Source organism: Dendrobium catenatum, unplaced genomic scaffold (genome assembly GCF_001605985.2).
Source record: "Dendrobium catenatum unplaced genomic scaffold, ASM160598v2 fragScaff_scaffold_716, whole genome shotgun sequence".
Lineage (NCBI taxonomy): Eukaryota > Viridiplantae > Streptophyta > Magnoliopsida > Asparagales > Orchidaceae > Dendrobium > Dendrobium catenatum.
Window position 1 is genome coordinate 20,394,421 of NW_021319178.1, and position 26,706 is coordinate 20,421,126.

A 26,706-nucleotide genomic window follows, 5' to 3' on the forward strand; every position below is an offset into this window, starting at 1 on the left:
ATCATTTGCCCTTTAGAATGTGCTATCTAACCATTTTATTATACACCAAGAAAAGAACTGAGAGAATCGGCTCAGACAGTGTAACTTCAGCATAAAAGATGTATGCCCCGACCTTGGCAAACGAATGTCAAAATCAATCCACCAAACAATTTACCAGAGTATCAAACAACCTATCAATAAGCAATCTATCAAACATCTTATTAAAATTCAAACATCAATATTCAAGATCGATTCATATCTAAAAACCATCAATATACTAATACTCAGAACTAAAACTATCAATACAAGTAGAGAAATCTATCTTGTCCTGAGGAACAAAAGAAATCACTATCCGATCAAAAACAAAAACCTGAAATCTGGTACAATTCCTATCTCCTGCTCCCGAGCGCCGCTGAACCTGAAAAAATATCAACCACATATAATCATGCTTTACAAAGAGAACCCCAGCAGGTCACCTAAATACCTATAACATGAAATCAAAGCACGCATCGAATCAATATGAACATAGTCAATCACAATCTGATCATCAATGGTCAAGAGTCTATGCCAGTACAAAATCAATATCAATAAAGCCAGTCAACAATGCAAAAGAGCAAGCGAATCGATAAATCAACATCAATAAATCAAATGCAATCTCAAAGAAATTCGTACGCAATAGGAAAATCATCAATCCGTCAAACCAAATCGCCTATCAAATCAAAATCAATCCGGTCTAATCAATACTATTATTCAATGAAAATCAAAAGAAAGCCAGTAACGAGTAAATCTCAATTTAGTCAACAATGAAATCCATAGAAGCAGTCAATACGGTTGCAGAAACAGTAAACAAAAAAACAAGTTTGGGGAAATCCAAAAATATAATAAATAAAAAAATCCATAGGCATATAACAATAAAATCTATAAGCAGAAATCAATAATCTAATAGCACAAGGACTCAACCTCCATGCTACAATACAAACTATTCATCCAACATCTAATCAATGACTCAATGTCAATTACACAGCAATCAAGTCATGAAAATCAATGAAATCGTACACTCTAGTAAACCATCAAGTCATAAACAGATCTATAAAACACGACTGATCCAAATCCAATACATAACATGCAATTCAATACTATATACTGACAAGTACAATCAACTGCTATGTAGCTTTTAGAATCCATATTCTGTTGTAATATCAGCATACATTGGTTCTATCATAAAAGTCTCACTCTTTTCGCCCTCGGCATTTTATAAACTCCTTATGACTCCCATGATATATCAATGAATCAATGTTAAAGCAAAGCCCGTCGCGCCCACATCCTTACAGGTCAATACAATCTCCAACCATATGTGCAACCAGTTATACGTGTGTTCCAGTATCAATAATCCAATCAAAATCAGTTTAATAACAATATTTAAAAGCAACGTATAGCAATTAATCAATAATCTAAGCATATCTAAATCTAATCTTATCAATTTCGGAAAATCAGAAATCGTACGAAAACGGGCCAGAGAACAGTAGTCTATCGAATTTACACAAGAAATCCTGCAAAAAAGACAAATTCTGAATTTCTCCAAATTACAACAGAATAAACCACGGGCATCAATGCAAGACATCAATCGTATGAATCCAAATCAAATCAAATCCTTTGATAATTCTAATTTAATTAAAATCCAGCGTAGAAATCAATTCCGACCGGTTGAAAATCATCGCAGAAAAATACTCAAATCGTGTACAATTATTCATATCTATAACATACTAAAAAGTTGTGCGGTGAAAAGTCGTTCAATACAAAAATAAGTCAAAAAGTTCGACACAAAAAACACAAAAACAGTTGCACAACTCGATCAAAATTACAAAAATCTTCGAAAACATGAAAAGGTTCGCGAATCCTTACAGCCGAGACAAACAAATCTTCTAACAGCGTCGCGACGAAAAAACGCTTCCTGGCCTCAAAAACCAAGCTTCCTTCTTCTCTTCCTTCTCTATTCTCTTCTTGCCTTTTCCTCTCTCCAAAATGAATCCAAAATAGCTCAAATCCGATATTTAATTAAACACTGATCGTCCTGGACGATCCAAATTCCTTACGATGGTTCTGGACAAAATTTCTTACAGACGAAATCCAAATTCGTCCCGGGCGACTTCTCTTTGGACAGATTCGTACAGACGGAATCGTCCGATTGCTCCAGGTTCGTACAGACAAAAAGCAAGTTCTTTCACAAATCTTCAGCGCAGTACTAAATCCAGTTTCGACAGACGAAACTGCCACTAATAAAAAATCAGCTTTTTTTTTTGAAGGTTTACAATCTACCCACTAAAAAAAATGTCTCCTCGACATTCCTCTTAAGGATCGAATTGCAAAATCATACAAAGCAAAATCCGCTAATCAAAACTCAAATCGAATCGAATCGAATCGAAAATCAAAACTCGTTGAAATCCACCACCACACAATGCAATCAATCAAATGTCAATATGCAATGTTTCATATGTCAATATCAATCGATTAGTCAAAATCTATCTTACCAGTAGAACCTTCTGTCGTGCTGATCCTCACAGGTTAAACTTCTGTAGACTGTAGATGCGTGCACCACTGGAGGAAGTGATAGAGGTCGTGCGCAAAACTGTCTTCTTCCCTCTTGACCCGTGACAGCTTCTATCATCCAATCCTGGTTGCTGATTCTCTCACTGTAGGCCCCTCACCTTTTTCTTGAGCCAAACAGTCCTCTGCTGTCCTGTACCCGTGCAAACAGAATCAGTCCTTCCACCCAATCCTTTCTGAGGACCAAATCTGCTGCTCTTGCCCCTGCTGTTCCACCAGTGAAAGCACTGTTCCCTTCAACAGGTAGCACCCACCTGCATTGTCGTCTACCACATGAATCACGCTCCAGAACTATCCAGACATACTACCGATTGCAGATCGCGATGCAGATCCTGATGCAGATTCCTCGAACCCTCATACCTGCTCTCTTCTCTCATCTCTTCTCTATAATAATCATCTCGTCGACCTCATGCTCTCCTTCCTTCTGGTATCCTCTACCTCCAGTACGCGTTCCCAAATCAATCCTCATCAATCGAGCTCGCTCCACTAGCTCAGAAAAACTCATGGATCCGGAAAAAGTACTTAGTGGATGCCCATCTCTGTTCAATCGATGCAGGAAATCTATAACATTCTCCTCGCGTAGGAATCAGATGAGCAGCCGTACCTCGCAAGAGCAGTAAACCGCCTGCACTCCATCACTGACTGGCGCCTTGCCCAAATCTCATGAAAGCTTCCTGCATCTGTCGCTACTGACGTGGTACAAAACCCCATCCTAAACACTGCCTAGTGAAACATCATCTCCAAGGGTGATCTCATCATTGGTCTCCCTGAATTTCTCTCTCTCTGTCCAATCCACCATCTCTCCTTCTCCTTTCAAATAGAACACAGCCTAATGACCTTTCTATTTCCCGGAACAACTGCTTGCTGTCAAAAATCTTTTCTACTCTCAGATCCAATCCTCAGCAGCCCTGTGGTCCCACAGCTCCTTTAAAAACAACGAGGCTTCAGCTTGTGGAACATCTGCAAAGTCTGTCTACTCTTCTTCCTTGCTCCACTCATCTTGCTCTGGGCATCCCCCATAACGATGTGCATGCGCATAGCCCAACTGCCATCATACTCTCTGAAGGCACTGAGCTGCGCTGTGTTGCTCATTTGGTACACTGGATTCTGCGGAGGATCCATATCGTTTCACCGCTGCCACAATTCAAAAACAGACATAATACGCACATGCAAGGAGTATGCCAATGATGCCTTAAAGCTAACCCAATCTACCCCAACTCTCAATCCAAAACCTACAACTCTGGTAATAATCCATTTCTCTCCAAATAACACTCTCTGATACCAAACTGTGATGCCCGAGATCTAACTTGAAAGAATGTCAATCAATTCTCCAAACAATTTACCAGAGTACTAAAAACCTCGGAATAAGCAACAGTCTATCAAACATCTATGAAATTTAAAACATCAATATACAAGTCGATTCATATCTCAAAAGTCATGTACAATACTCAGGAACTACACTACAATCACCAGTTCTGAAATCTATCCTGAGTACAAAAGAATCACTATCAATCAAAAGACAAAAACCTGAAGATCTGGATCAATTTCTATCTTCTGCTCCCTTGCCCTGACCTGAAAATATCAACCACATATAATGAGCTTTACAAAGCCCAGCAGGTCACCTAATACCTATAACTGAAATCAAAGCACGGCGATGCTATCAATATGCATGTCAATCTATCAATCTGAATCAGTCAATGGTCAATGAGTCTATGCAGTACGAAAATTCAATAGTCAATAAAGCCAGTCAATGCAGCAGCAAGCGAATCGATAAATCAACTCAATAAATCCATGTCAATCTCGAAGAAATCCGTACACAATAGGAAATCAATCAATCCGTCAAATCAATCGCTATCAAATCAAATCAATGCGGTCTAATCAATACTATTTATTCAATGAAATCAAACGAGGAAAGCAGTACGATAAATCTCAATTTAGTCTAACAATGAATCCATGCAGCAGTCAATACGGTGCAGAAACAGTAACAACAGTGAATCTCAAGATCAATAAATCCATAGGCAGTAGTAACAATAAATCTATAAGCAGAAATCAATGAATCTATAGGCAACAGTATCAATGATTCTATACTATTCATGTCCATGCTATCAATGCAATATCTATATCCATCCATTTCTATATCAATGCTCAATGTCGATGCACAGCAATCAATCAGTGAAATCAATGAAATCGTACGAACTAGTAAATCCGATCAAAGTCGATAAAGCAGAAATCTATAAAACAATGAATCCATAAAGCAATACAGTAAACATGCAATTCAATACTATATACTGGACAAGTATAATCAACTGGTCATGTTGCTGTTGTAGAATCCATATTGCTGTTGTAGATCCGTACATTGGTTCTATCAATAAGAGTCGTCACTCTTTTCGCCCGTCGGCATTTCTATAAACTCCTTATGACTCCCAATCGTTATATCAATGATCAATGGTTTAAAGGAAAGCCCGTCGGCCCACCATCCTGTACAGGTCAATATCTATCTCCAACCAATGTTCAACCAGGCTATACGTGTTTCCCAGTATCAATAATCAATCAATAATCAGTTCAATAATCAATATTATGCAATCTATAACAATCATATCAATAATCAATAGCATATCAATCTAATCTATCAATTCCAGAAAATTCGGAAATCATACGAAAATCGGGCAGCGTAACGGCAGTCGGTCAAATTTACACAAAAATCCTGCAAAAAGACACAATTTCCAAATCTTTCCAAATTACAGACGAAGGTCCATAACATCAATACAAGACTATCATTCTATAGAACCCAAATCAAATCAAGTCCTGAAAATTTTCTATTCGATTAAAATCGCGAAGAATCAATTCCGACCGGTAAAATCTTCGTAGAATACAGTCAAATCGTGTGCAATAATCATATCTATAACATATCAAAAGTTGTGCGGTGAAAGTTGTGCCAAATCCAAATCACGTCGAAAAGTAGACTACGAAAACGCAACACAAATCATAACTCGGTCAAAACTCAATATCTTTGAAAACAGAAATAGGGTTCGGAGTCCTTACCACGAGATCTTCACTTTTCCCAACAGCAGCGTCGGACGAAAAGCGCTCCGCGGCCTCCAAAACCAAGCTTTTCCTCATTTTTCCTTTCTCTTTCTCTCTCCTCAAATCAGATATTTTATTAAAAAATGATTTTCTCTCTCATCAAAACGATCAGATTTTCTTATATCATTAGTCGGATCGGCCCAGCCGATCGCCACATCGTCCCAGGACGATCAGACCAAAAACGATCGGCCTGGACGACTCCCAGAACTATCTGCAGGCCGATATTTTCTACAGTGCCGATCGGCCCGGACGATCTAGAATCGTCCTGGACGATCCTGAGAGGAAAAATCCAAATCAGAGAGGGACAGTAAGGGAACGAGGTCTCACACATTCCATCTATATCTTACAATTTAATCTCTATTTCCAAACTCGTCAGAGACAATAATCTTTCTATTACATTCGATCCTAATGGCTTTGCTTGTAAGGATTTGCAGACGCACAAAACTCTTCTTCAAGGACCGTGTAAGGATGGTCTCTACCCGATTTCTATCAAGCAGCACGGACAAGTTCAAAAGGCTCTTTCCGTCGTCCACATTTCTTCAACAAACTGGCACGCTCGATTGGGCCACCCCCATCACCGAATTCTTGCTAAAATTTCTCAGAACAATCCGACTTTACACATTAAATCTCAGAAAATAACATGTAGTTATTGTAATAATTGTAAAAGTCATAAGCTTGTATTTCCTACTTCTGTTCACAAAACTTGTACTCCTCTAGCTTTACTTCACTCTGACGTTTGGGGCCCTTCCCCGGCTCCCTCAAATCAGGGACTTCGTTATTACCTGCTTATAGTAGACGATTTTTCTCTGTTTAGTTGGATGTTCCCATTTACATTTAAGTCTGATGTTTCCAAAATTTTTATCAACTTTATTACGTTCATTGAACGACAAACAAACAGGAAAATACAAGTCATTCGGTCCGACGGTGGCCGGGAATATGTTAATCACGAGCTTGACGACTTTCTCAAGCACAATGGCATTCAGCACCAGTTATCTTGTCCCTACACCCTCGAGCAGAATGGGCTTGCAGAACGGAAGCACAGACATATAATCGAAACCGCACGGACCATGCTTCACACGGCCTCTATGCCTATTACCTAATGGCTGGATGTTGTGGCCACCGCGGTCAACTTAATCAATCGCATGCCTACTCCAACAACTAACCACGTTGCCCCTATTCAACTTATGTTTCAAACAAAACCAAACTACCTGCACCTTCGAACATTCGGCTGCGAATGTTTCCCGCTCATGCCAAGCCACTCCCACAACAAACTCCAACCGAATTCTGTATCCTGTACCTTTCTTGGCTACACCGACAATTACAAAGGGTATCGGTGTCTGAACAACATCAACAAATTCAGATCCGTTCGTTTGCGGGGGGCTATCAGAGCATAAATTGTAATTAGCCTATTCTGTATGTATACCGGCTGACCAATACTTTCAGCCCACGTGTAATATGAATTAGGCAAATGCTATATATACCACTACCTGTAACAATGTAACGAGACAAGAAAATAAGACTTTACATTTTCTCTCTGTGTATTCACTTCTCTCTTCCTTTCTGTTCTGATTCGGCAATTCTTCAATATATTATTAATCTTAACATAAATCTAAAAATTTTAAATCCCGCACAAAACATTTTGCATAAATATATCACTCACACATTTTTTTTTCCGGTACACATTCAATCAACGTTCAGCCACATCGAATAAAAAGAAACACATCCAATCACATGTACATCACCACCCAACGGACCAAAAAAGACACTCCGCCTACAGTCCCACGTGAACAGCTACAATGAAGGAAAACAGAAAATAAACCGCGATACCAGGGGCAAAACGGGAAACAGACCCACTCTGGCCGGAAGCCGCAGCGGCGCGATCAAACTGGACAGAGTCGGCGGCGAGCGGCATGTTCTCCTGATCTGGACTGCATCGGTACGGCGGCGTCGGCGGGTGAGGGCTGTACAAAATCGCCCTCAAAACGGCAGATACCGTTGGGATGTAGGTCGACTTATTCCTCGCCAGTAGCCAAGTTAGCCCCATCAGCCGGCAGTCTCTGTCCATCATCTTCTCCTCCCTCTTCCCGTCGCCGCCGCTTCCGCCGTTCCCACTCTTCAGCTGCCAAGTTGAAACAAGATCAAATCTTTTTTCTTAGAAAGATTATATGATTTTCACGAAAAAAAAAAATATAGAGAGCAAATTTTCAGACGAATTTGATGAATTTTATCAATATAAAGTATATTCTAAAGATCCCAAATTAAAGTTAATAGTACTATTACCTTCGCCATTTCATTAATTTCATCAGCAAAATTATTATGTAATATGTTTTCCGTTAAAAAATGAACATTTTTTGCGCACAAAAACATTACTCAATTAGATTAATGATAATTAAGACATATAAATTAAATAAAAACCCTGAATTAACGACAACTTTATGGATTTAATAAAATTTTCCTTTATTATAAATGCCATTAATGCCACTCACAAGTGAAGCCGGGAAATGAACCACCAGATCTTAAATACGATTCTACCTGTAACTGTAAGAATGTTTCTGCAAATAGAATCAGATCTTCAGGAAGCAGTGATGAATAATGAACTTAAAAACCCAAAAATATATAAATTTCAATTTGGTTAAATGTTATTGGGGAGCGTCGCGTTGAACAATTATTCAACAATTACTATTTTATTTTTACTTATTTTATATATAAATAAATAAAGGAGACGTTTACATAATTTCTATAGCTAAAAATCAAATATAATGAAAAAATCGATAAAAAGTTAACAATTTTAGAACTAGATTTCTATTCCGAATCAAGCAAATGTGTGTCAAATCCCCAAGAAAAAAAAAATCACAATTTTGAAGATCATCGTCACCAACCTTCTCTAGAGAACCAAGGCATCGTGTACATCCAGAGTACGATGCATTACGGCAATCGCGTTCCAGAGCGCGAACTCCAGCGGTGGGCCTGACTCTACCGCCATCACCGTCTCCGCCGCCGGAAATATTGAAGGCTGCCGGGCAAAAAAGCGACCCCATTTCATGTAACCGTATACCGCAGAAACAGAGCACAGCATCACAAGATGCGTTAGGGCGAGGGAAGCTAATATCACGCGCGGCGAGGGAGTTCTGCAGCGCTTCAGCGCATTGTTGTGACTCAGTCTCTGGCATCATCGGGAGGGAGTCTCCGGCCATCTCCGGCGGAGGCGAAGACTGTCGGAATTGGAGGGCGGAGCGGGCGTGGGCAGCAAATAGCCAGGCTGCAAGAACAGGGCAGCAGCGGCTGCGGTCGAGGTTTGGACCGCGGCCGCAGGCTTCTTCGACGCCGCCAAACATCTCAGAAGATAGGTCGAGCTGGCAGGCGGAAGCGGCGGCGGAGCGGTTGCCGCCAGCGAGAGGAAAGGCAGGTACGGTGGATGATGGAGAGGGGTATCCGGCGGTGGCGGGGGGTAATAAGACGAGAAGAGCGGCTGCAATGATGAATTGCATTTGTGGTTCGATGAGATGGAGAAGATTGAAGAGATAGTACGAGGAAGAACTCAAGAAAAGGGGAATCTTGGGGGATAAAGAGCTGGGTGATTGGAGTGGATGGCTTGGACCTTATTAGCCTTTTTACTTCCACCGTTCACACTTTTTTATTTTGTTCAGCTACGCAGAATATACCAGAGGTAAGAGAGACTATTAAGTTTTTTTTTTTTTTCCTCTCAAATATATAAATTTACGACAATAAAATGAGTTTATAAAAAAAAATAAAAATATAACGCATACAAATATAAAGAGAGAGAGAGAATACAAGATACTTGAGTTTTTAAATGAAAATATTGAAACAAAAAAAAATCATAAATTTACACGGGCAACTTAATTTTTTTGCAAAAGAGATCTAAAGTATTCCAAATGAATGAATTTTGAGAATATTGATATTTGATTTGAAGCAAAATAAATACAGTGGAAGATTTCAGTGAATTTGAAATCCACCATTTAGTTCATTTTTTTTGTATATTTGTAATTCTTTAGATTTGGGAGAGTTTCGGATACATTAGAAATTCATTGCAATTGACTCCGCCTGACTGCCCGCCACCTCCGCAACCAAAAATGGCAGGCCACCATCTCCATCGTCCGGCATCAACCACCACCGCCAGCCACCTGCCATTGGCCATCACCGCCGCTTGCCGTCGGCCACCAGTCATAAACCACCATCCTTGTAGCCCGCCCGCCGCCACCACCATCCTTGCCGACCGACTGTCACTGACCACCAACCACTATTCTTTTTTCACTTTACATATATTTATTTTATTTTAAACAAAACAAAAAAATAATCTCATGCATTTTTTTACACTCATTTAAACAACTTCAAATGATTTATTTTACATTACATTCCTTTTACACTCTATTTATTTTGCACTACATTTATTTTACATTTAATTTATTTTATATTGCATTCTTTTTTCACCAAACAAACAACCCCTAAAATGAAATCATTCAGAATGTAAGCTATAAGAGCATGCTCTTTCTCTCAGCCAGAGAAGACAGGACAACAGAGTATACAACACAAATTTGACGCTTTGTAAATATGAGGAATAATATGGAAATACAATGGAATGGTGGTGACGACGATCGAACCATATTAGTCAGACAACGACAATTAAACAATAACAAATAGGGAATGATAATAAAATGGCGGTGGTAAGATGATGATATTCATGCGATGGTGGATGGATAATGACAATCAGTCAATGATGACAAAGTGATGGTGGATAGAAGAAGACAAATGATTAACAACGGTCATATGCTGATGGATGGATTATAATGATGGACGATGATGGTCAAACAGTGACAATCAGGTAATGGCGGTCAGATGACAATAATCAAATGATGGTGGTGATTGTTGGCGTCCAATATTAAGTAGAGCTCTAGAGTTCTTCAAATATTTAAGGCTTCCCTAAACTCAAATTCATGGTTTATTCATATGGACAACGTGTATCTAGTTATAGTATTTTGAAAGTCCATTGATATCTACAGCACTAAATCAAATGACCCATGTTAATTTTTTAATCATAGAATATTCATATAGTATTTAAGTGTTTTAAAATCTTTTAGGCTAGTTGGATTTGCATGTTGGTTTTGACTATACACATAATATTTGGAGATTGTTTGATCATTCAATTAATGTCCAAAATTTTTTAATCTTTCTTGAACTACTTAATTTGGGCTCAATTGTACTAAGATTGTATCACCTTTACTTTTCTTGGATTAGCTTTGTTTTGAGACTTTCAGTTTGATTATGAGTTTGTTGAAATTTTACCTAGGATATAATTGAATTTATTTTTGAAAGTTTTCAATACATGTAATGCATCAAGATTCATGTTGATGAATTGAATTTTCAAGGGATGTACAAATATTGAATAATAAAATTATTATGAAAATTAATATTATATATTTAAAATTTATGATGATAGAAATATTTAATGTGTTAAGTTGTATGAATATCATGTAATGTCACATCTAAGATTAAAGCAATATACAATATAAAAACTGTGAAAAACTATGAGATTGAAAAAATATGGAGACTCGCATGTTAAAATTGTTTTATTAACATAGTCAAAGGATTACAAATAATGTCATACATAATTAAAGGAGTTAATCCAATGTAACAGACATCAACCATTGAAGATGGCTAATTGGCTATGGGTGATAATTAAAAGAATTTTAATGTGTTGTAGTCAACATGAGGCGATGAATATATATCAAGAAAAATAACAAATACGTGATAGGCTCGAGTCTTCATCATTAGAAGATCGATCTAGACAATTCATTCTCTAAGATGTTGGCATATACTAGATCAAACCTATTAATAATAGGGTAATGATTTTTGAGGTGGTTGGAGTTGGAGGCTTGGAGGAGTTAGCCTTCGGATTGAAAAGAAGACACGGTCATTGGTGGAGCAAAGGCTTCACTAGAGCTCCCAAAGCTAGGATTTCTCGCTCTTTTACTTCTCTCACTATGAAGATCAATTCTTGCATTGACATACATCCTATAATAAAAATTTGATCATCATTCACTTTTATAATACTTACATTAAAATTTATAGCAATCTAATTATCTTAAGTTAAGAGAAAAGAAATGATAATGATAGTATATTACTTATAAATAATTTAATAAGAAATTTCTCGTGACCTTTTTTTTTTCACCTTATCTTTTCTGAATTAAAATTTTCTGCTCAAGTAAACCAACTATTTGTAGTATAATGCCACTGCTCTCATTGCCTTCTCATGCAACGCCACAGGCCGTTTGGTGGTAATAAAAAATGTTTAATTGCAAGTTCCTCGGCATGTTTCTTAGTAAAAGGGAAATGAAATGAAAATCAACCTAATCCTGGAGTTCAAAATCAATTGCAAGTACATTGTTTATTGAGAGCAGTGATATACATACAATTAGTACAACAGTGTGGCAGAGAGGTCCGGGAATCGCGAGAGGATAAGCCGATTATTTTTGGCTTGTGAACGGCATCTCGGTCGGAGAAGGCAAGAAATGTTCGTATTCAAACTTGGGAATGAGCGACTCAAATCACATGAGCAGATTAAATATTAACTAGATCTTGCATCTATTTTATATAAATTTTAGAGATATTAAATATAAATATTAACACATCTTAAAGTTAATCTAAAAGTTAAAAACTTAACACAAATTTTTTTTTGGGTTGTGTTCATATACATACTAATAAAGTGTGAATAACATCTTTCATATAATTTAAAACTATTAAGAGAAAAAAATTGAGATACAGGTAGCTTGTTAGCTTATAAATTCATCTAAAAAATAGTAGATATTAGTATGATTAAAAACAAGAGTGCATCTTTCCCTGAAAGTTTATCTATCACATAATAACATTATGAATCTTAGCTCAACAAACTACAATTTAATTAGTGAATATATAGCAATCAAATACGAATCAAATTAATCTATTTAATCCAAACTTTGGTGGTGAGATCAAAATAGAGAAATCAACATCCCCGAAAATTTTCTTTATTGAATAATTTTTAGAAGTTAGAAAGCATGTCATGATCATTAGAAGTAGAAAGTATGCAATACAGCAATAGTTTAGCAAAAAAAAATGTCTCACTAGATAGAACTTAAGAAAAAATAATTTTTTCCTAAAGAAATAAATAATTTTGATTATAAATTATTTCTCATACTAAAAATTTAAAAGAAGAATGATGTGATTTGTAATATAGTTGGTTAATTTCCACCCACAAAAAAAAAAAAACTATAAGATTAATGTTCCATTGTTGAAATAAATTCATACTAAAAACATTTTTATGTTTATCTTGCAAATTCATGTTATAATAAAAAGAGTATAGTAATAATCTTGTAACAAATAAGGACTACGATTACTCATAAGGCTCCAAACAAAAGTTTGGCCCTTTTTTATTCCATGAGATGGTGGCTCCTCATTGAGTCATCATCCTTCCCTTTTTTCCTAAAATCATTGAGAAAAAAAAGGTAAAGAAAGGGAGACAAATGACGTGAGCTCTCACATGGAAAGCTTCACTTTATTTATACCTCGAGAAGATAATCATTAGCTAATTTATTACTTTAATGATCGATTAACCCATTGGAATTCACAGGAGGAGCATAAGACAATAGGATTATTGCCATCAGGTAAGAGCTACAGGCAAAAGGACATGCACTAATGCTGATGAGCATGGGGCAGTGTAGCGTTGGTGGCAACTTTTTCTTTTTTTTTTTATTTTTTAATGTCTTGCTTTGTGAAACAGATGGTGACAAATAAGAAAGAAGATTCTTACCATAGCACTTTGATAATACAAATTAATAAAAGAACTAATCACACTTGCCTAAAGCCTGGCTCAAATCCCAGGGCGATTTGGTCTTTTTGGGTTGGCTTTTTAAGGGCATATTTTTCTAAAATTTAATGTTTTTTAAAATTAATTTAAAAATGAATAAAACAAATTAAAATGTTATGAGAAGCAGAAGTTTTGTCGAGTTTTTCCTCATAATTTTCCAACAGCCTGCTCCTGATCGCTGTCTTCCATACCAATGGTCTCGGTCAAATATAGTGCATATAATTTAATGATTTTTTATTTAAATAATTAAATATTATAAAAAATTATTGGAAATAGTTTGGTTCATTTTTTATCATATATTTTAATAATTATTATTTTTACATCCTGAAATATTCATGCGCGGTAGAGAGAGATATAATTTAGCTTCTTAGTTATGTACGAAGATTTAGTACATGGATAGATAAAAGATAAGGTTTAACATTCATAAGAGACACCAAAATTTTTACGAGTAAACCCTTAAAAAAGGAGGAAAAATCTACTAATGTTTGCATTTGATTACAAATGAGGCCTTTCCTTGCAGGGAAGGTCTTGGCTTGATTTACCAAATATACATCATATATAGTGCATTACATGGTGGGAGTTGAAAGAATAACTATTGACATGTTCATTTGGTCGGTAGGATCATAGTAGACGAGCGATGTAGGTCGGAAGGAATGTAGTCGAATGAAGGTGGTCATAATGATAGTAGTCGGGTGACAGAGGTCGAAACGACCATAATTGAGCGATGATGATCGAAAGGACCGTGGTTGGTGGGCGACGGAGGTCAGAAATATTGTAATCAGATGATGGTTGCTCAAGAGACCGTAGTCGGTGGGCAACGGAGATTGGAAATACCGTAGTCGGGCGACAGTGGTAGGAAGGACATGTGAAAGTATGAGAGAGCCTCTTTTTCATCTTTTCCTATTCACCTTCTTGTGAAAAATAAGAGGCTATTTATAATTTTTAGGAATGACATGACCAATGAATAGGGAAAAGATAAAGGACGAGGTAGGAGTGTTTCCACAGGATGGTTGATATCTACTCCCTTGATAATAGACCATTTATCAAGACTTAGAGTGCCAAAACGATGTAGAATTCGACAATTTTAGGTTCCCAGGTTTCTTGTTGGGCCACTTGATTCGTCTATAAGCATGTCACATTTGAATGTCATTTGGTTATCCAATTTATACTTTGAATCCTCTAAATGTACTATGGACCCTTCATTTAAACCCATTTGGGCTCTGATTGTATCGAATTTAGTGTTGTTGGGTTCACCTTTGAAATCAAAGTTCAAATGGATCCATATTTAATTTTGGAAGTTTCCAATCAAAATGTGTCTCAAGATTCATGCTTGAGCAAATTATTTTTTTTAATGATATATTAATTATTATTATGAGCAAATATTATACAATTTTCAAAATTTTAATTTAAGAACTACACCTTAATTTGTTTGAAAATGTAACATATATAGATCAAAATAGACAAAGCTGTACAAGTTTAAAAGTTATAAAAATTTTTTACATCAAAAAAATCATAGCCTTACCTAATGGGAATAGATCCACTAACTTTAAGATTGCAATCATTCATCATTCCCTACAACAAAAATAGATGAAAATATAATGTACAACTTTTTAGTAGGAGACTATCTCACGAGATAGTAGTAGGTGATGGCAAAAGTTATAAATGATGATGGTCGACATCCAACATTACAGGTTATGATTTTTTTGATGTAAAAAATTTTTATAACCTTCTTAGGTATCATCTGACATTGATGGTCAAAGAGTGTTGAATAATATTGATCAACGGACGTCTAATGTTGATGAAACATATATGAATAATAAAAGTGTTCAACTATATTTTTCTCATTAAAAGAGAGGCAATTGGGTGGTCCTTTTAGCACATATCAAATGTTAGTGGTCCTTAAACATATGCTTTCGGTTGGTGATAGCGACAATTGATAGAGAATAATGAAACTATTATGGATGTTGGGCAATGCTTGATGTTGTAACCTAATTGGGGTTAGTGATGGCAACAAAAATCTTCCAGGTGCTTCTTCCTTCTTTTCCTACAGGTGTGGTTGTTTTGATCGTCTTTCTATGGATTTGTTGCTACTAGCTGCTTCTGGTGCTCGTTTTGTTTTTCTATTGTTTTTCTTTTTCTTTCTTTTTTATTTTAATAGTTTTGATCATTTAGCTCTTAAGTTTGCTTCAATTGCTATATTTTTTTTGTGAGCTTTCGAATATTTTAAGAACTTGTAACATTTCTTTTTTAATAAATGCATAAGCCCCTATGAGGATTTCCTCCAAATAAAAACTAAAAATAACTTCAATAATTGGATAGGAGTATTTCATAAAAAAATGTGGCATGCACACACTAGGCTTGAAGGCTATAGAAATTCATTTCATAGTTTGTCCTAAAAGAGTAGGAGCAAACAGAAGCAAAGAGGAGTAAGCAACATCTCTCTACCCGGATAATGCTTCTCTGGCTGCTTTATACGACTATGTTAATTGGAACCTGCCAAATTTTTGTTCTGTGAACTTACAGAACCTTATTTGCTCGATTCCTATCATAACGAATGTTCAAGGGAATTGCTTACTTTGGGATTCTACAGATTCTTACAAGTTTGGTAATTTCATTCAAGACTATCACAAACATGATGGTGAGGCCTTATGGAGTAAATTTGTGTGGCATAAGCACTTTGCTCTTAAATTCTCTATTTATGCTTGGCTTTGTTTTGTTGGGGGGTTGAAAACAAATGATGTCTTATGGAAGAGGAATGTTCTGGTGGATCCTTTCTGCATTTTCTGTCACAATGGTTTGGAAAGTTTCACCCATCTGATCTTCAAGTGTGATTATACATTTAGCATCATTACTAGCCTTGTTCCTTCCCTTAATACCTTTCTCTTGAGGCCTAATTTAAGCTAGATTATGGAATTTTTATCTGGGAACGTCAATTCGAGTTCTGGGAGCTTACACCTTAATTTGCTGAAGATTTGGGCTTTTGTTTATACCATTTGGAGAGAGAGAAATGCTAGAAGATTATCCAACTGCTTTAAAAGCAACAAGAGACACCACTCTTAAGAAAAACAAGAAAGAAAACTGTCTAGTCCTCCTCAAAGTGTTGCGGCACTAGTTTGAAGCACTGTGATGCTCAACACTTAGTCTCAAGTCCGACTGCCAGTATTGTGGTGCTAAATTTAGAACGATGTGGCGTTAAGATCTCTGTCGTTTCTCCCAACAAACTTTGCAACACTAGGTGCTCAAGAACACAACATTGAGGCGTTGTACGAAAAAAAAAAAAAAAAAAGCTACAAAGCACCTACACCTCCCAATGAGCATGACAAATTTAACTAAGATCCAATGTAACAGTACAATCCAATTAATCGATACAATCAAATTCCACACAAACTAACATTATTGATATATGAGTTTCTAATATATTTCCTGGAAATAACAAAATGTACAGTAAGGGATATATATACATTAGAATGGAATGTTTTCACAAGGCTAAATCTGCAGGAAAATTATATGGTACCATGTTGGCGGAATAAATACCATGAAATTTAAATCAAAATGAATATAGAGTAGGAATAGTTACACAATATTATTCTGTTAAATGAAAGGTGCTAGGAATAAAAACAACCGTTTGTACACTTCTAAAAACAAAATGTAAACATTGAATCCAATTTTGAATTTAACAAGCACATATCTGAACTTATCATCGCATAAATGGAAATATGATAAATGCAGATTAATAAGAACAGTATAGAAAAGTTAGCAACAATTTTCAGAGGGGAAGAAAAAACTCCATTTCAGAATACAGCAGTAGTTCCCATGAAACATTAGAAAGCAATCGTCAGTTCTGAAACAAATATGATTATGTGTCTTATTTTAGGTTGCTTTACATCGAGCAAGATACTAAAAATACATTAAAAATACTAAAAATTTTAAGAGATTTGATAACACAAGTAATACAGAAAAACTGCATGGTCACGTAATTCAGCAAATAAACTGGAGTGTAAAACTCATAAGCGCACTTCATTAAGTAGTGAAAATGAGATAACAAGCAATAAGGTAATAGATAGAAAATAAACTAATATTTTGTTTACGTTCTTTTAACATATTTGTTTGTAATTTAACAAATAGCCCCCTAAAGTACTCATCTATTATTTGTTTGATAGCAGATTATTTAATAACTCATTTGGTGTTTATTTATCAAGCCCTTTTCCATTTTTTTTCAGTGCAGGTGAGGCACCTTGATTTAGGAGAAAGTGGAATGGAAACTTGCTCAAATCTTACATGGATTGATTTTATTCTCATTTTTAATTAATTTAAATTTCGAAAGGAGTAAAAATCATACTTGAATTACAAAAGCCTTATGAACAACAATTAAAACAAATAAACATACTTGAGCATGGTAGAACTAAATGGCTTGTTCACAGCCCTAAAAAATACTTAAGCTCACCATATATTATATATCTCTGGATGATAACAAATAGCATGAAATGAATGCTAGAGCATCCCTGCAATCAATGTCGGTTCACTTGCACATGAATACGATCATTCCTTACGAATGATGAGGATGATATGATCTATTCAACAAATACAAAAGAACTTCTGCAAATGCAAATACCTATGGGCAACACTAGAATATTTGCATGCAAAGCAACTTGCCCGTAGGTAATGGTAGAAGGCCTGTAATGCATACAACGATCCTGTCTACAAGAAACAATAGTGGACTTGCCGTAAGTATGATGGATTCTTCACAAACAAAAGGAGATTACAACCAGTGCAATACACTACATGTAGACGAAGTAATGAGCTTGTGATCAATGCAAGCATCTATGAGAAACTACATAAAACTCATCAGTGCACGACAGCTCGTCTACAAGAAGCAGTGAGCGACTCGTAGCACAGAGCTATAACCCACCTGTGGGTAATGTTGAAAAATCCACGTTGAATATGGTTCATCTATACGCAACATCGGGTGATTTTTGAATGTCCCTGACTACCTACAAATGAATTCAACAAAGCATGCATGGCACGATAGGTTGCTTGAAAGAAGCGACGAGCGACCTATAACATAGCGCTATGACCTGCTGATGAGCAAAACATACACTGAATGTAGTCCGCTTGCATGCAACAACAGGTGACTATTGGTTGTCCACTAACGACGCACTACCTACAAACAAATTCAAAAAGCTTGCATTGCACAATAGCTTGTTGCAAAGAAGCGACGAGTGACCCATAGCACAAAGCTACAATTCACCTGCAAACAAAAGCAAAGAATTTGAAGTAAAAATTATGGAGCACTGGTTGAGGGGCCCTGGTGTATCGTACAACATATTTGCAGGAAGAAGTATACCAATGCAGGCTGAATATTAAAGAAAATAACAACTTGCGGAAGATGAAATGAGACTCGCTGCTACACAATGCGACTAGATCCGTAACCTAATTGTATAAGCGGACAGAAGGCAATAAGTCTTTAATAGCTCCAATTTATATGTTAGAAACACATCCTACATGGGCCCCGATGAGCGTGATCTATGCACACACACAATGTCTGAGGATGCTATGCAGATTAAGAAATGAACTTAAGATCAAACTCGATCCTTCTATATGAATAGATAGGAGTCGACATTGCTGGAACTGTTAAACAAATATACGGTCAGAGCACAGACTGAGATATTTGTTCTATTACAAGAAAAATTCACTATTAAGAGCATAAAGTTGATAACGGAATCAGATCCTCTGTCAGCAAATAGACAGAGTTGACAATGTTCAACCAATAAAATGAAATTGCCTATGAAATCCCTGATAATGGTTGTGTTGACAGGAAATTTCAACCGGAGGGATCCCAAACTTTTAAAATGCCTCTCAAATTTCTACAAAAAAATATATAAGTGATTTTAACGGCCCCCCGATGATGGCATGTTGATAATAAATTTCAACTGGAGGGCTCAATTCTCAAAAGCTTATAAAAATTTCAAAATCTAATAACCAAAATATAAAACTAAAACCCATCTACCTTTGGCAACCGTTTATCAGAGATGATAAATTTGAAATTAACCTGAATTCATAAATAGCGGATGTCATGTAGGGTGCATCACTAAGATTCATCCTCAAATAGTTTCTTACCAACAGGGATGTGGCACATGCACTTTGATCAAGTGATTTTTTTGCAAAATGGCATAATTATACTACAATTACAGCCCGACCAAAGCACGAATATTCCCTAACGGCGTCAAACCCTTAAGTAATGATTCATATGGTATATTCGATAGACACAAAGCCCTTTTTGTCAGCTAAAGTGGATTCAAACGTATCCCCTTAGACAAAGACGACCACCACACGTCTGCAAAATATTCTTGGACGAAGCAACACATGACTGCCAATAAGGTGTCTTCTGTCAGGTTGGTTCGACTACCTTCTTTGACTAACTAGACCAAGGACCATGACAACCTGGGACACGGAACCATGGGATATTGATCGCGCTCGTCTTTATTTCCCTATCACTTGTTTTAAGTATATGGTGATAAATTTCAAAATTCAAATTCAAACTCAAACCCTAAAACTGTTGCCATTATACGCTGGGTTTGCAACCTATGCGACCTATCTTACGACTAGTCTTAATCGAAAGTTCTCTCTCATTATCGAGATGGGTAATTAACTATAGCAACTTGTGCCTACAGGAAACTAGAACTTAGATTATAAAATCCTTGCCATGACTTATCTAAAACCAAATCTGCCTTTTGAAAATTTATCCCGAAACTTAAATTCATCAAAACTCTCATCGCCCACATAAACAAACGACCAAAACAGCTGGCGCAGAGAAGCTAGGGGCGCAAAATTTTCGGATCCCACTATCTGTTGATATATCAAGAATTAGTATGTTACAATGTACACAATCTCAGCTTACTATCAGAAAATTTTAATGAAATCTTTTGGGAATTTGATTCATACATAATTCAGAAAACGAGGTTCCAAACTAATATTTGGCAAGTTAGTAACAAAAACGAGTAATCAATATTGCAATTACCATGCTTGCATATGCTTCAAAATAAGTTTAATTTCACCTAGAACAGCCATAAATAGTTAAAATGATGAAAGAAAATTAGCTATTAAAATACATAAATCATCTACTAATTAAAGAGCAATATGCAGCAAAGAAGAAAGAGGCAGGGGAAAAGCTAATTCTAATAAATAGAAGTTCTAGTCAAAATAAAGTTGCTTTGAGAGGAACCCTTAGTTATTCTTTATACCCCAAATTATCAATAAGAGAACAAGCCACATTTTGTACTAATTCACAATTTAAAAACTGTTATCCCCACAAAGGTATTGAAAATATTGCATTCACAAGTAATTCTGCTTCATTTTGTCGGTCCTATTTTTTTAACAAAATTGCGCTTGGGGATCGTTCCTGAGATAAACTTTTATTTAGGTTGCAGTCACTTTATCTGTAATAAGAGTATAAGACTAATCCGAACCACATATAGAAAGATGAGCAACACTGCAATTTTATGGTTTCGTGTGAAAGCATATTATTCAGGAGAGTTGTTACGCCGGTTCACGTAGAGCTGGCCCGTTGGCCAGCTCAATACACCTACAGGTCCACCTCCTCTCATCCGTTCAGCCAAACATATGGGGCCCACCCCATCCAATTGAATTTCAAAGGGAATAGAGGGGGGCGGCTTGGCTTTTAGGAGGGAAATTGGATTAGGAAAGTTTGGGTATTAAAGTTCATGAGGGAATTGGGGAGTTTTATGTTTTGTTTGATTAGAAATTAGGGTTTCTTGGCGTGTGGGCTCTAGACGCTCTTGTCTAGAGATTTGGGAGAGACGATCATCCTCTTGGATTGAGGATCAATTGTATCTTGTTATGTGTTTGCTTGGCATTGTTTCTCTTATTGCAATCCATCGTTTTGGGGCGGATTTCGCCCAGATTTTGCATTATTCTTGCTGTTTTCACCAATTGGAGATATGTTTGCTTGCGAACTCAAGTATTACCCGTAGGGTTACTTGTGAACTCAAGTAATTCCTATCAAATTGGTATCAGAGCAAGTCATGGGATTGATGGAGGGCTATTTTCGGCAAATTTCAACGGTGAATTTTTGCCCAGAAGGAAGGGAGATTGCTGTTTTTGGAGTTCCAAATCCAGATTTTGTGATTTTACAAACACCGGATTGTGATGGCGGCCAAAAAGGTGGATGCTATGGAGGAAAGGCTTGAAGGAGAGGTGAATCAAATCAAAATGACGGTGAAGGAAAGAATTTCCTCCATGGAAGGACAAGTCACCGATCTCCGGGACATGATAAAGAAGATGTTAGAAATTCAAAATCAAACAGCAGCTTCCGTGGAAAAAGGAGGGGAAGGAAAAAGTACGAATTCAAAAATTCATAGAGAGGAGGATGAGGTGGAAATCATGGAAGGAGAAAGAAGAAGACCCCATCTGGAGCCTGTCTAGAGGGAAGAAAGAGGGGGTGGATATGGGGAACACCAGGAGGGATACTATGGTCACCATGATGTTGATTGATAGTGGGACCCAGGTCGTCGACTAACTGAGAGTGAGATTGGTGGATATCAGCTGTTACGGGATGATGATGGGTACGAGAAAGGTGGAGAAAGGTCAGGGGATTTGCAGAGGAGTGCGACTGACGATCCAGGGGATACAAGTGAGGGAAGAATTTCTTCCGCTAGAGCTTGAGAGTAAAGACGTCATCCTAGGGATGAAATGGCTGCAAACTTTGGGTGACACCAAAGTGAATTGAGGAGCACTCACGATGGAGTTGATGGTGAATGGGAGGAAGGGGGTGATTAAGGGAGATGCGGGGTTTTCCAAATCCCTGTTTCTCTTAAAACGATGGTGAGGGACATTCAGTTGGCAGGTGGAGGGTATTTGGTGGAGCTGCACAGTTTGGAGGGAGCGAGATTGGAGGAGGGAGGAGATATACCCCTATCCATTTAGCCGTTGATTCAGCAGTTCCAAGAGTTGTTTCAGCCACCTCAGGGATTGCCACCGCAGAGGGAGTAGGAGCATCCATCGTGTTGAAGGAGGGAGTGTCGCCCATTAGTGTGCGACCATCTCACTACCCTCAGTTCCAGAAGGATGAAATCGAAAGGTTGATTAGAGAGATGCTGGAGGCAGAAATCATCAGACCCAGCATCAATAACTTTTGTAGTCCCATTCTGTTGGTGAAAAAGAAGAACGACAACTGACGTTTTTTGTGGACTACAGAGCACTCAACAAGGAAAATGTACCTGACAAGTTTTCTATACCAGTCATTGGCGAGCTGTTAGATGAATTGAGTGGGACAGTGATCTTCAGCAAGATAGACTTGAAATCATGTTACCATCAGATACGGATAAAGGAGGATGTACCCAAGATGATCTTTAGAACTCATGAAGGACATTATGAGTTCCTGAATCCTGGTGATGTCTTTTAACCTCACCAATGCTCCCGCTACTTTCCAAGCCCTTATGAATAAGGTTTTCAAACCTTATCTCAGACGATTTGTATTGATATTCTTTGACGACATCCTGGTCTACAGCAGGAGAGGAGGAGCACTGGGAGCATTTGAAAAGGGTGTTAGAGGTACTGCAGGAGCACCAGCTGAGGGCTAATTTGAAGAAATGCTATTTTGCACAAGCCAGTATAGAGTACTTGGGCCATGTGGTATCAAAAGAAGGGGTAGCAGTAGATCAGTCCAAAATTGAGCAATGCTAAAGTGGTAAGTGCCAAAAAATCTGAAGGAGCTAAGGGAATTTCTAGGATTGACAAGTTACTACAGGAGGTTCATAAAGGGGTACATAACCATAGCATGGTCACTTATGGAGCAGTTGAAGAAGGGTTCCTATGGGGGGAGGCGGCCACAACAGCTTTTAGTTTTTGCCAAATAAAATGATCAGGAGAGCAAAAGTTGAGAGAAAGAAGTCATCAGCAAACGGGCCACATGCTCACACTAGGAGCTAGCCTCTCCTTAAATTTTCAAGTTTCACACTAAAACAAGGAGTTGAAACCCGAAGGAGAGTGATTTGCACATCAAAAGAAAAATTTTATTCAGTATAGAATAAATTCTTATATGCCTTAAATCCTATTTATAATCATCAAATAAAAGCAAATAAAATAGCCTAAGAAAAGCCACCAAGAAGAGAAAACCATAGATTTGAAAGAACCAGACAAAGAACCACAACCATCAACTGATGTGGACATCCGACCATGGAGAGTTTACCAGAGCCGAGGCCGACGATCTACGGCCACGATGGCACCGCTTTACTTTTGAGTTATTATTTGTATTAGATTTATTATTATGTTTGTATTGAGTTTATTATTACATATTTTTCATTTGTACTCTCACTTGAGGGAGTAGTCCTATGTAAGCCCTAAGGGCATGTTGGTCTTTTGTTTTCCTTTATTGTATGTTGGCTATTTAAAGCCTCCCTCTCATCTTTTGAGGGTAATGAAGATTATTATTTAAAGAAATTTATGCACTTGTGTTTGAGAGAGTTGGGAGAGTTCTCTTGAGAGTGAAAACCCTAGGTAAGGGCAAGTATCACCCATCAGCCGCAGGAAGTGTCCGAGTTCGTGGTTACCCTTCTTTCTCTAATTCCCCTCCTCCCCCACTACCCGCCGGCCATATCCCCCCCCAAAAGCCACCAGCCAAGCCCCATCTCCTCCCCCATAGCCGCCGGCCAAAACCCCCAAAATCTCTCCCCCTCCTCCCAAGCCGCCGGCCAAAAACCCTAAAATCCCTCCCTAGCCACCGCCTTAAAGCCCTCCTCCTCCCTAGCCACTGGCCAAACCCTAAATCCCTCTCCCTCTCTCTAGCCGCCGGCCACCTCTCCCCCACCCCCTCGGGTCCCAAAACTTTCCAAATTATTCATTCACATACTTTCCTAAATTAATTCCTCTAAATGTGGAAACTACTTGAATTCAAATTCCATCGCATTTGAATTTAAATAACTTTCCTAAAATAAGGGAAGTTATCTTTAAAAGGTCCCTCAATTTATGCCAATTCTAATTTCAAATAGGATTGGAATTAAACCCCTTTCCTAATTTCACTTTTTAAACCTAATAACTAATTATTCCATCCAAAAAAATCCCCAATCAAGTCTATCAAGGACTGCCGCTCCTTCCCTCTATTCCCTCCTTCCTTCTTGTGCCCTTCCCCCATTTAATTCCCTCAATATTATCTCCCTCCATAGATGATAATTTCCCCTACCCATGGACGACCCAAACCCTAAAACTGCCCTCTCTCAATGTGTCAAACCCCAATTTAAACCCTTTACAGTCAAATTAGAGTTTAACAGAGAAGGAAAGAAATCTATTTAAACTCTCCTAAAACATCAACATACCAAACTCCCCACTTAATGATAGAAAGTAGGTAATGTACGTCAATTAACACCAACTATAATTAAAGTAAGTACAGAGATATACTACAACTTGCACATTTGCTTACATACCCAAAAGTCTTTGTACAGCTTACACTTGAACCTCTATGTACACCTAAAAGTATGTACACCAAAAGAAAGGTAGTCACCCCTTTAATGTCCTACGGGCTCCTTTCCCTTTCCTGCAGTACAACTGCTGCTAATGAGCTATGACCCAATGAATACATCAGCAATGTATAAGAAATAATAATGATATTATTTAACAATTAAGAATGTCATAACATTAATATTAACATGGATAAAACAGATTAAAATTCATACCGATCTTAAGAAATATATAACATTACTTTCCATCTTGCTATTTGTTCCATATTTTGAATCAAGTCATATGATGGCTATAAGGTTTTGCATCATTTCAGCCTTCTAATTCAAGAATGGGTTTAAGTTCCCAACTTTTAGAATTGAAGCTGCTCTCTCATTCGGGGTTGAGTCCAAATTTTCAACTTCTAGAATTGAGAGTATAAGCTTACCTCGTCAGGTCTTTTGCCTTTACTCATGCGGGCTTATCCCCCAACATATGACTTAAATCGCTTTATACTCTCTTTCATTTTCAGGTACATTTTCATAATCATAACCATAATTTATATAAATTGAAATCAACTACATGTGTAATTCACATATGAATCAATTGCAATAAATTGAAATACATGTTATCATGAAAAAATGACATCATAAGCGTGATAAATGCCAATTTGCAAATATATAAATTTTTTACTATTTCTTATGGATCGTTGGATATCTCACATCGTTTTCTAGAACAGTCGGGTAATTTGGTTCACTTGAAGTATCACGACTTCTTTTCCTTCTGTACACAATCTCATTTCACTCTTCTTCATTCAATTCAAAATCCCCTTTACTCTCCTAAACTTCTTTTCCCTTCCTTTCTTTCCTATTTTCCCTTCCTGAATTTAACAAACTGATTTCAATAATCATTTTTTTCAGCAAATAGAATCAACGATCATCGCTTAATTTAACAAACACTAAATTCAGAAATCTCTTATTGACTTCTTGTAACATTTTTCAGCAAATATTATAACCTCCTACCTATTTCAGCAGCACTGCAACAATAACTTTTTCTAATTTTGGCCACCACTATATCAGTTCATTTCCTCCATATTCCTGAATTAAGCAAACATCACCTTCAGCTATATTTCAACAATTCCAGAATTGTAATTCAGCACAAATATTGCAAAAATTGCTATCTCAGATTTTTTTTTGAAAGCTTAATGATGGGGACATCAGAGCATGAAAAGTATAGCTGAGGCGTGGTCGTCGATCTATGACCACGATCGAGTCGATGTGTTTTGAGTTATTTAATGTATTTGTTTTATTATGTTATTTGTTATTTATGTTGTAATTGTTTTTCCCGTTTTACCCCTTACTTAAGGGAGGTCCTACGTCAGCCCGAGGGCATTGTCGTCTTTCTTATTTTGAGTCTTATGTATGAGGCTATTTATAACCCCTATGTTTCTCTTTGAAAGTTAATGATGAATGATAAAAAAAAATTGTGGTATTGCTTGAGTTCTTGAGAGATCTTGAGAGTGCTTGGAGAGAGAGCGAGATCCCTAAGAGAGGGAAAACGGATCACCAACCAACCTTGGAGACGGCCGAGTTCATGGTTTGTTTTATCGTTCTTTTCTTTCAATCTCTCTTCCTCCTACCCGTCGGATCTCCTAGCCACCCCACCTTGCCATCGGCCAACGTCTCCCACAACCACCACCTCAAGCCACCACCCTCCTTCCCCCACTACAATCA

The 26,706-nt window shown here is 37.2% G+C and overlaps 3 protein-coding genes across 5 annotated transcripts in view; 1 reads left to right on the plus strand and 2 right to left on the minus strand.

Annotated features, from left to right (window-relative positions):
- Positions 1 to 7,236: 7,236 nt before the first annotated feature.
- On the minus strand, positions 7,237 to 9,269 carry LOC110097227 (uncharacterized GPI-anchored protein At4g28100). The gene is made up of 2 exons (XM_020823489.2): positions 8,547 to 9,269; positions 7,237 to 7,786 (listed from the first exon to the last, which is right to left on the minus strand). The coding sequence occupies exons 1-2, from the start codon at positions 9,153 to 9,155 to the stop codon at positions 7,439 to 7,441; spliced, it is 957 nt and encodes a 318-aa protein (XP_020679148.1). The 5' UTR covers positions 9,156 to 9,269; the 3' UTR covers positions 7,237 to 7,438.
- Positions 9,270 to 16,973: 7,704 nt separating this feature from the next.
- LOC110097228 overlaps positions 16,974 to 26,706 on the minus strand; it is a 38,505-nt gene continuing 28,772 nt past the window's right edge. For 2 of the 3 annotated variants that reach the window (XR_003701232.1, XR_003701231.1), the window contains exon 7: positions 16,974 to 18,773. The gene's annotated coding sequence lies outside the window, so the exon portion shown is untranslated. The remainder of the gene's footprint in view (positions 18,774 to 26,706) is intronic. The other variant, XR_003701230.1, reaches the window with a different exon arrangement.
- Positions 21,692 to 23,227, plus strand: LOC110097223. Its single transcript, XM_020823485.1, has 5 exons — positions 21,692 to 21,881; positions 22,050 to 22,175; positions 22,382 to 22,622; positions 22,739 to 22,932; positions 23,052 to 23,227. The coding sequence occupies exons 1-5, from the start codon at positions 21,692 to 21,694 to the stop codon at positions 23,225 to 23,227; spliced, it is 927 nt and encodes a 308-aa protein (XP_020679144.1).

Coding starts and splice junctions, on each gene's coding strand:
- LOC110097227 (XM_020823489.2), bottom strand. CDS start 9,155: ATGCAATTCATCATTGCAGCCGCTCTTCTCGTCTTATTACCCCCCGCC. Junction 7,787..8,546: donor GCCTTGGTTCTCTAGAGAAG/GTTGGTGACGAT, acceptor TCAACTTGGCAG/CTGAAGAGTGGGAACGGCGG.
- LOC110097223 (XM_020823485.1), top strand. CDS start 21,692: ATGGCGGCCAAAAAGGTGGATGCTATGGAGGAAAGGCTTGAAGGAGAG. Junction 21,882..22,049: donor AAAAGGAGGGGAAGGAAAAA/GTACGAATTCAA, acceptor AGTGGGACCCAG/GTCGTCGACTAACTGAGAGT. Junction 22,623..22,738: donor CAGAAGGATGAAATCGAAAG/GTTGATTAGAGA, acceptor TGTGGACTACAG/AGCACTCAACAAGGAAAATG.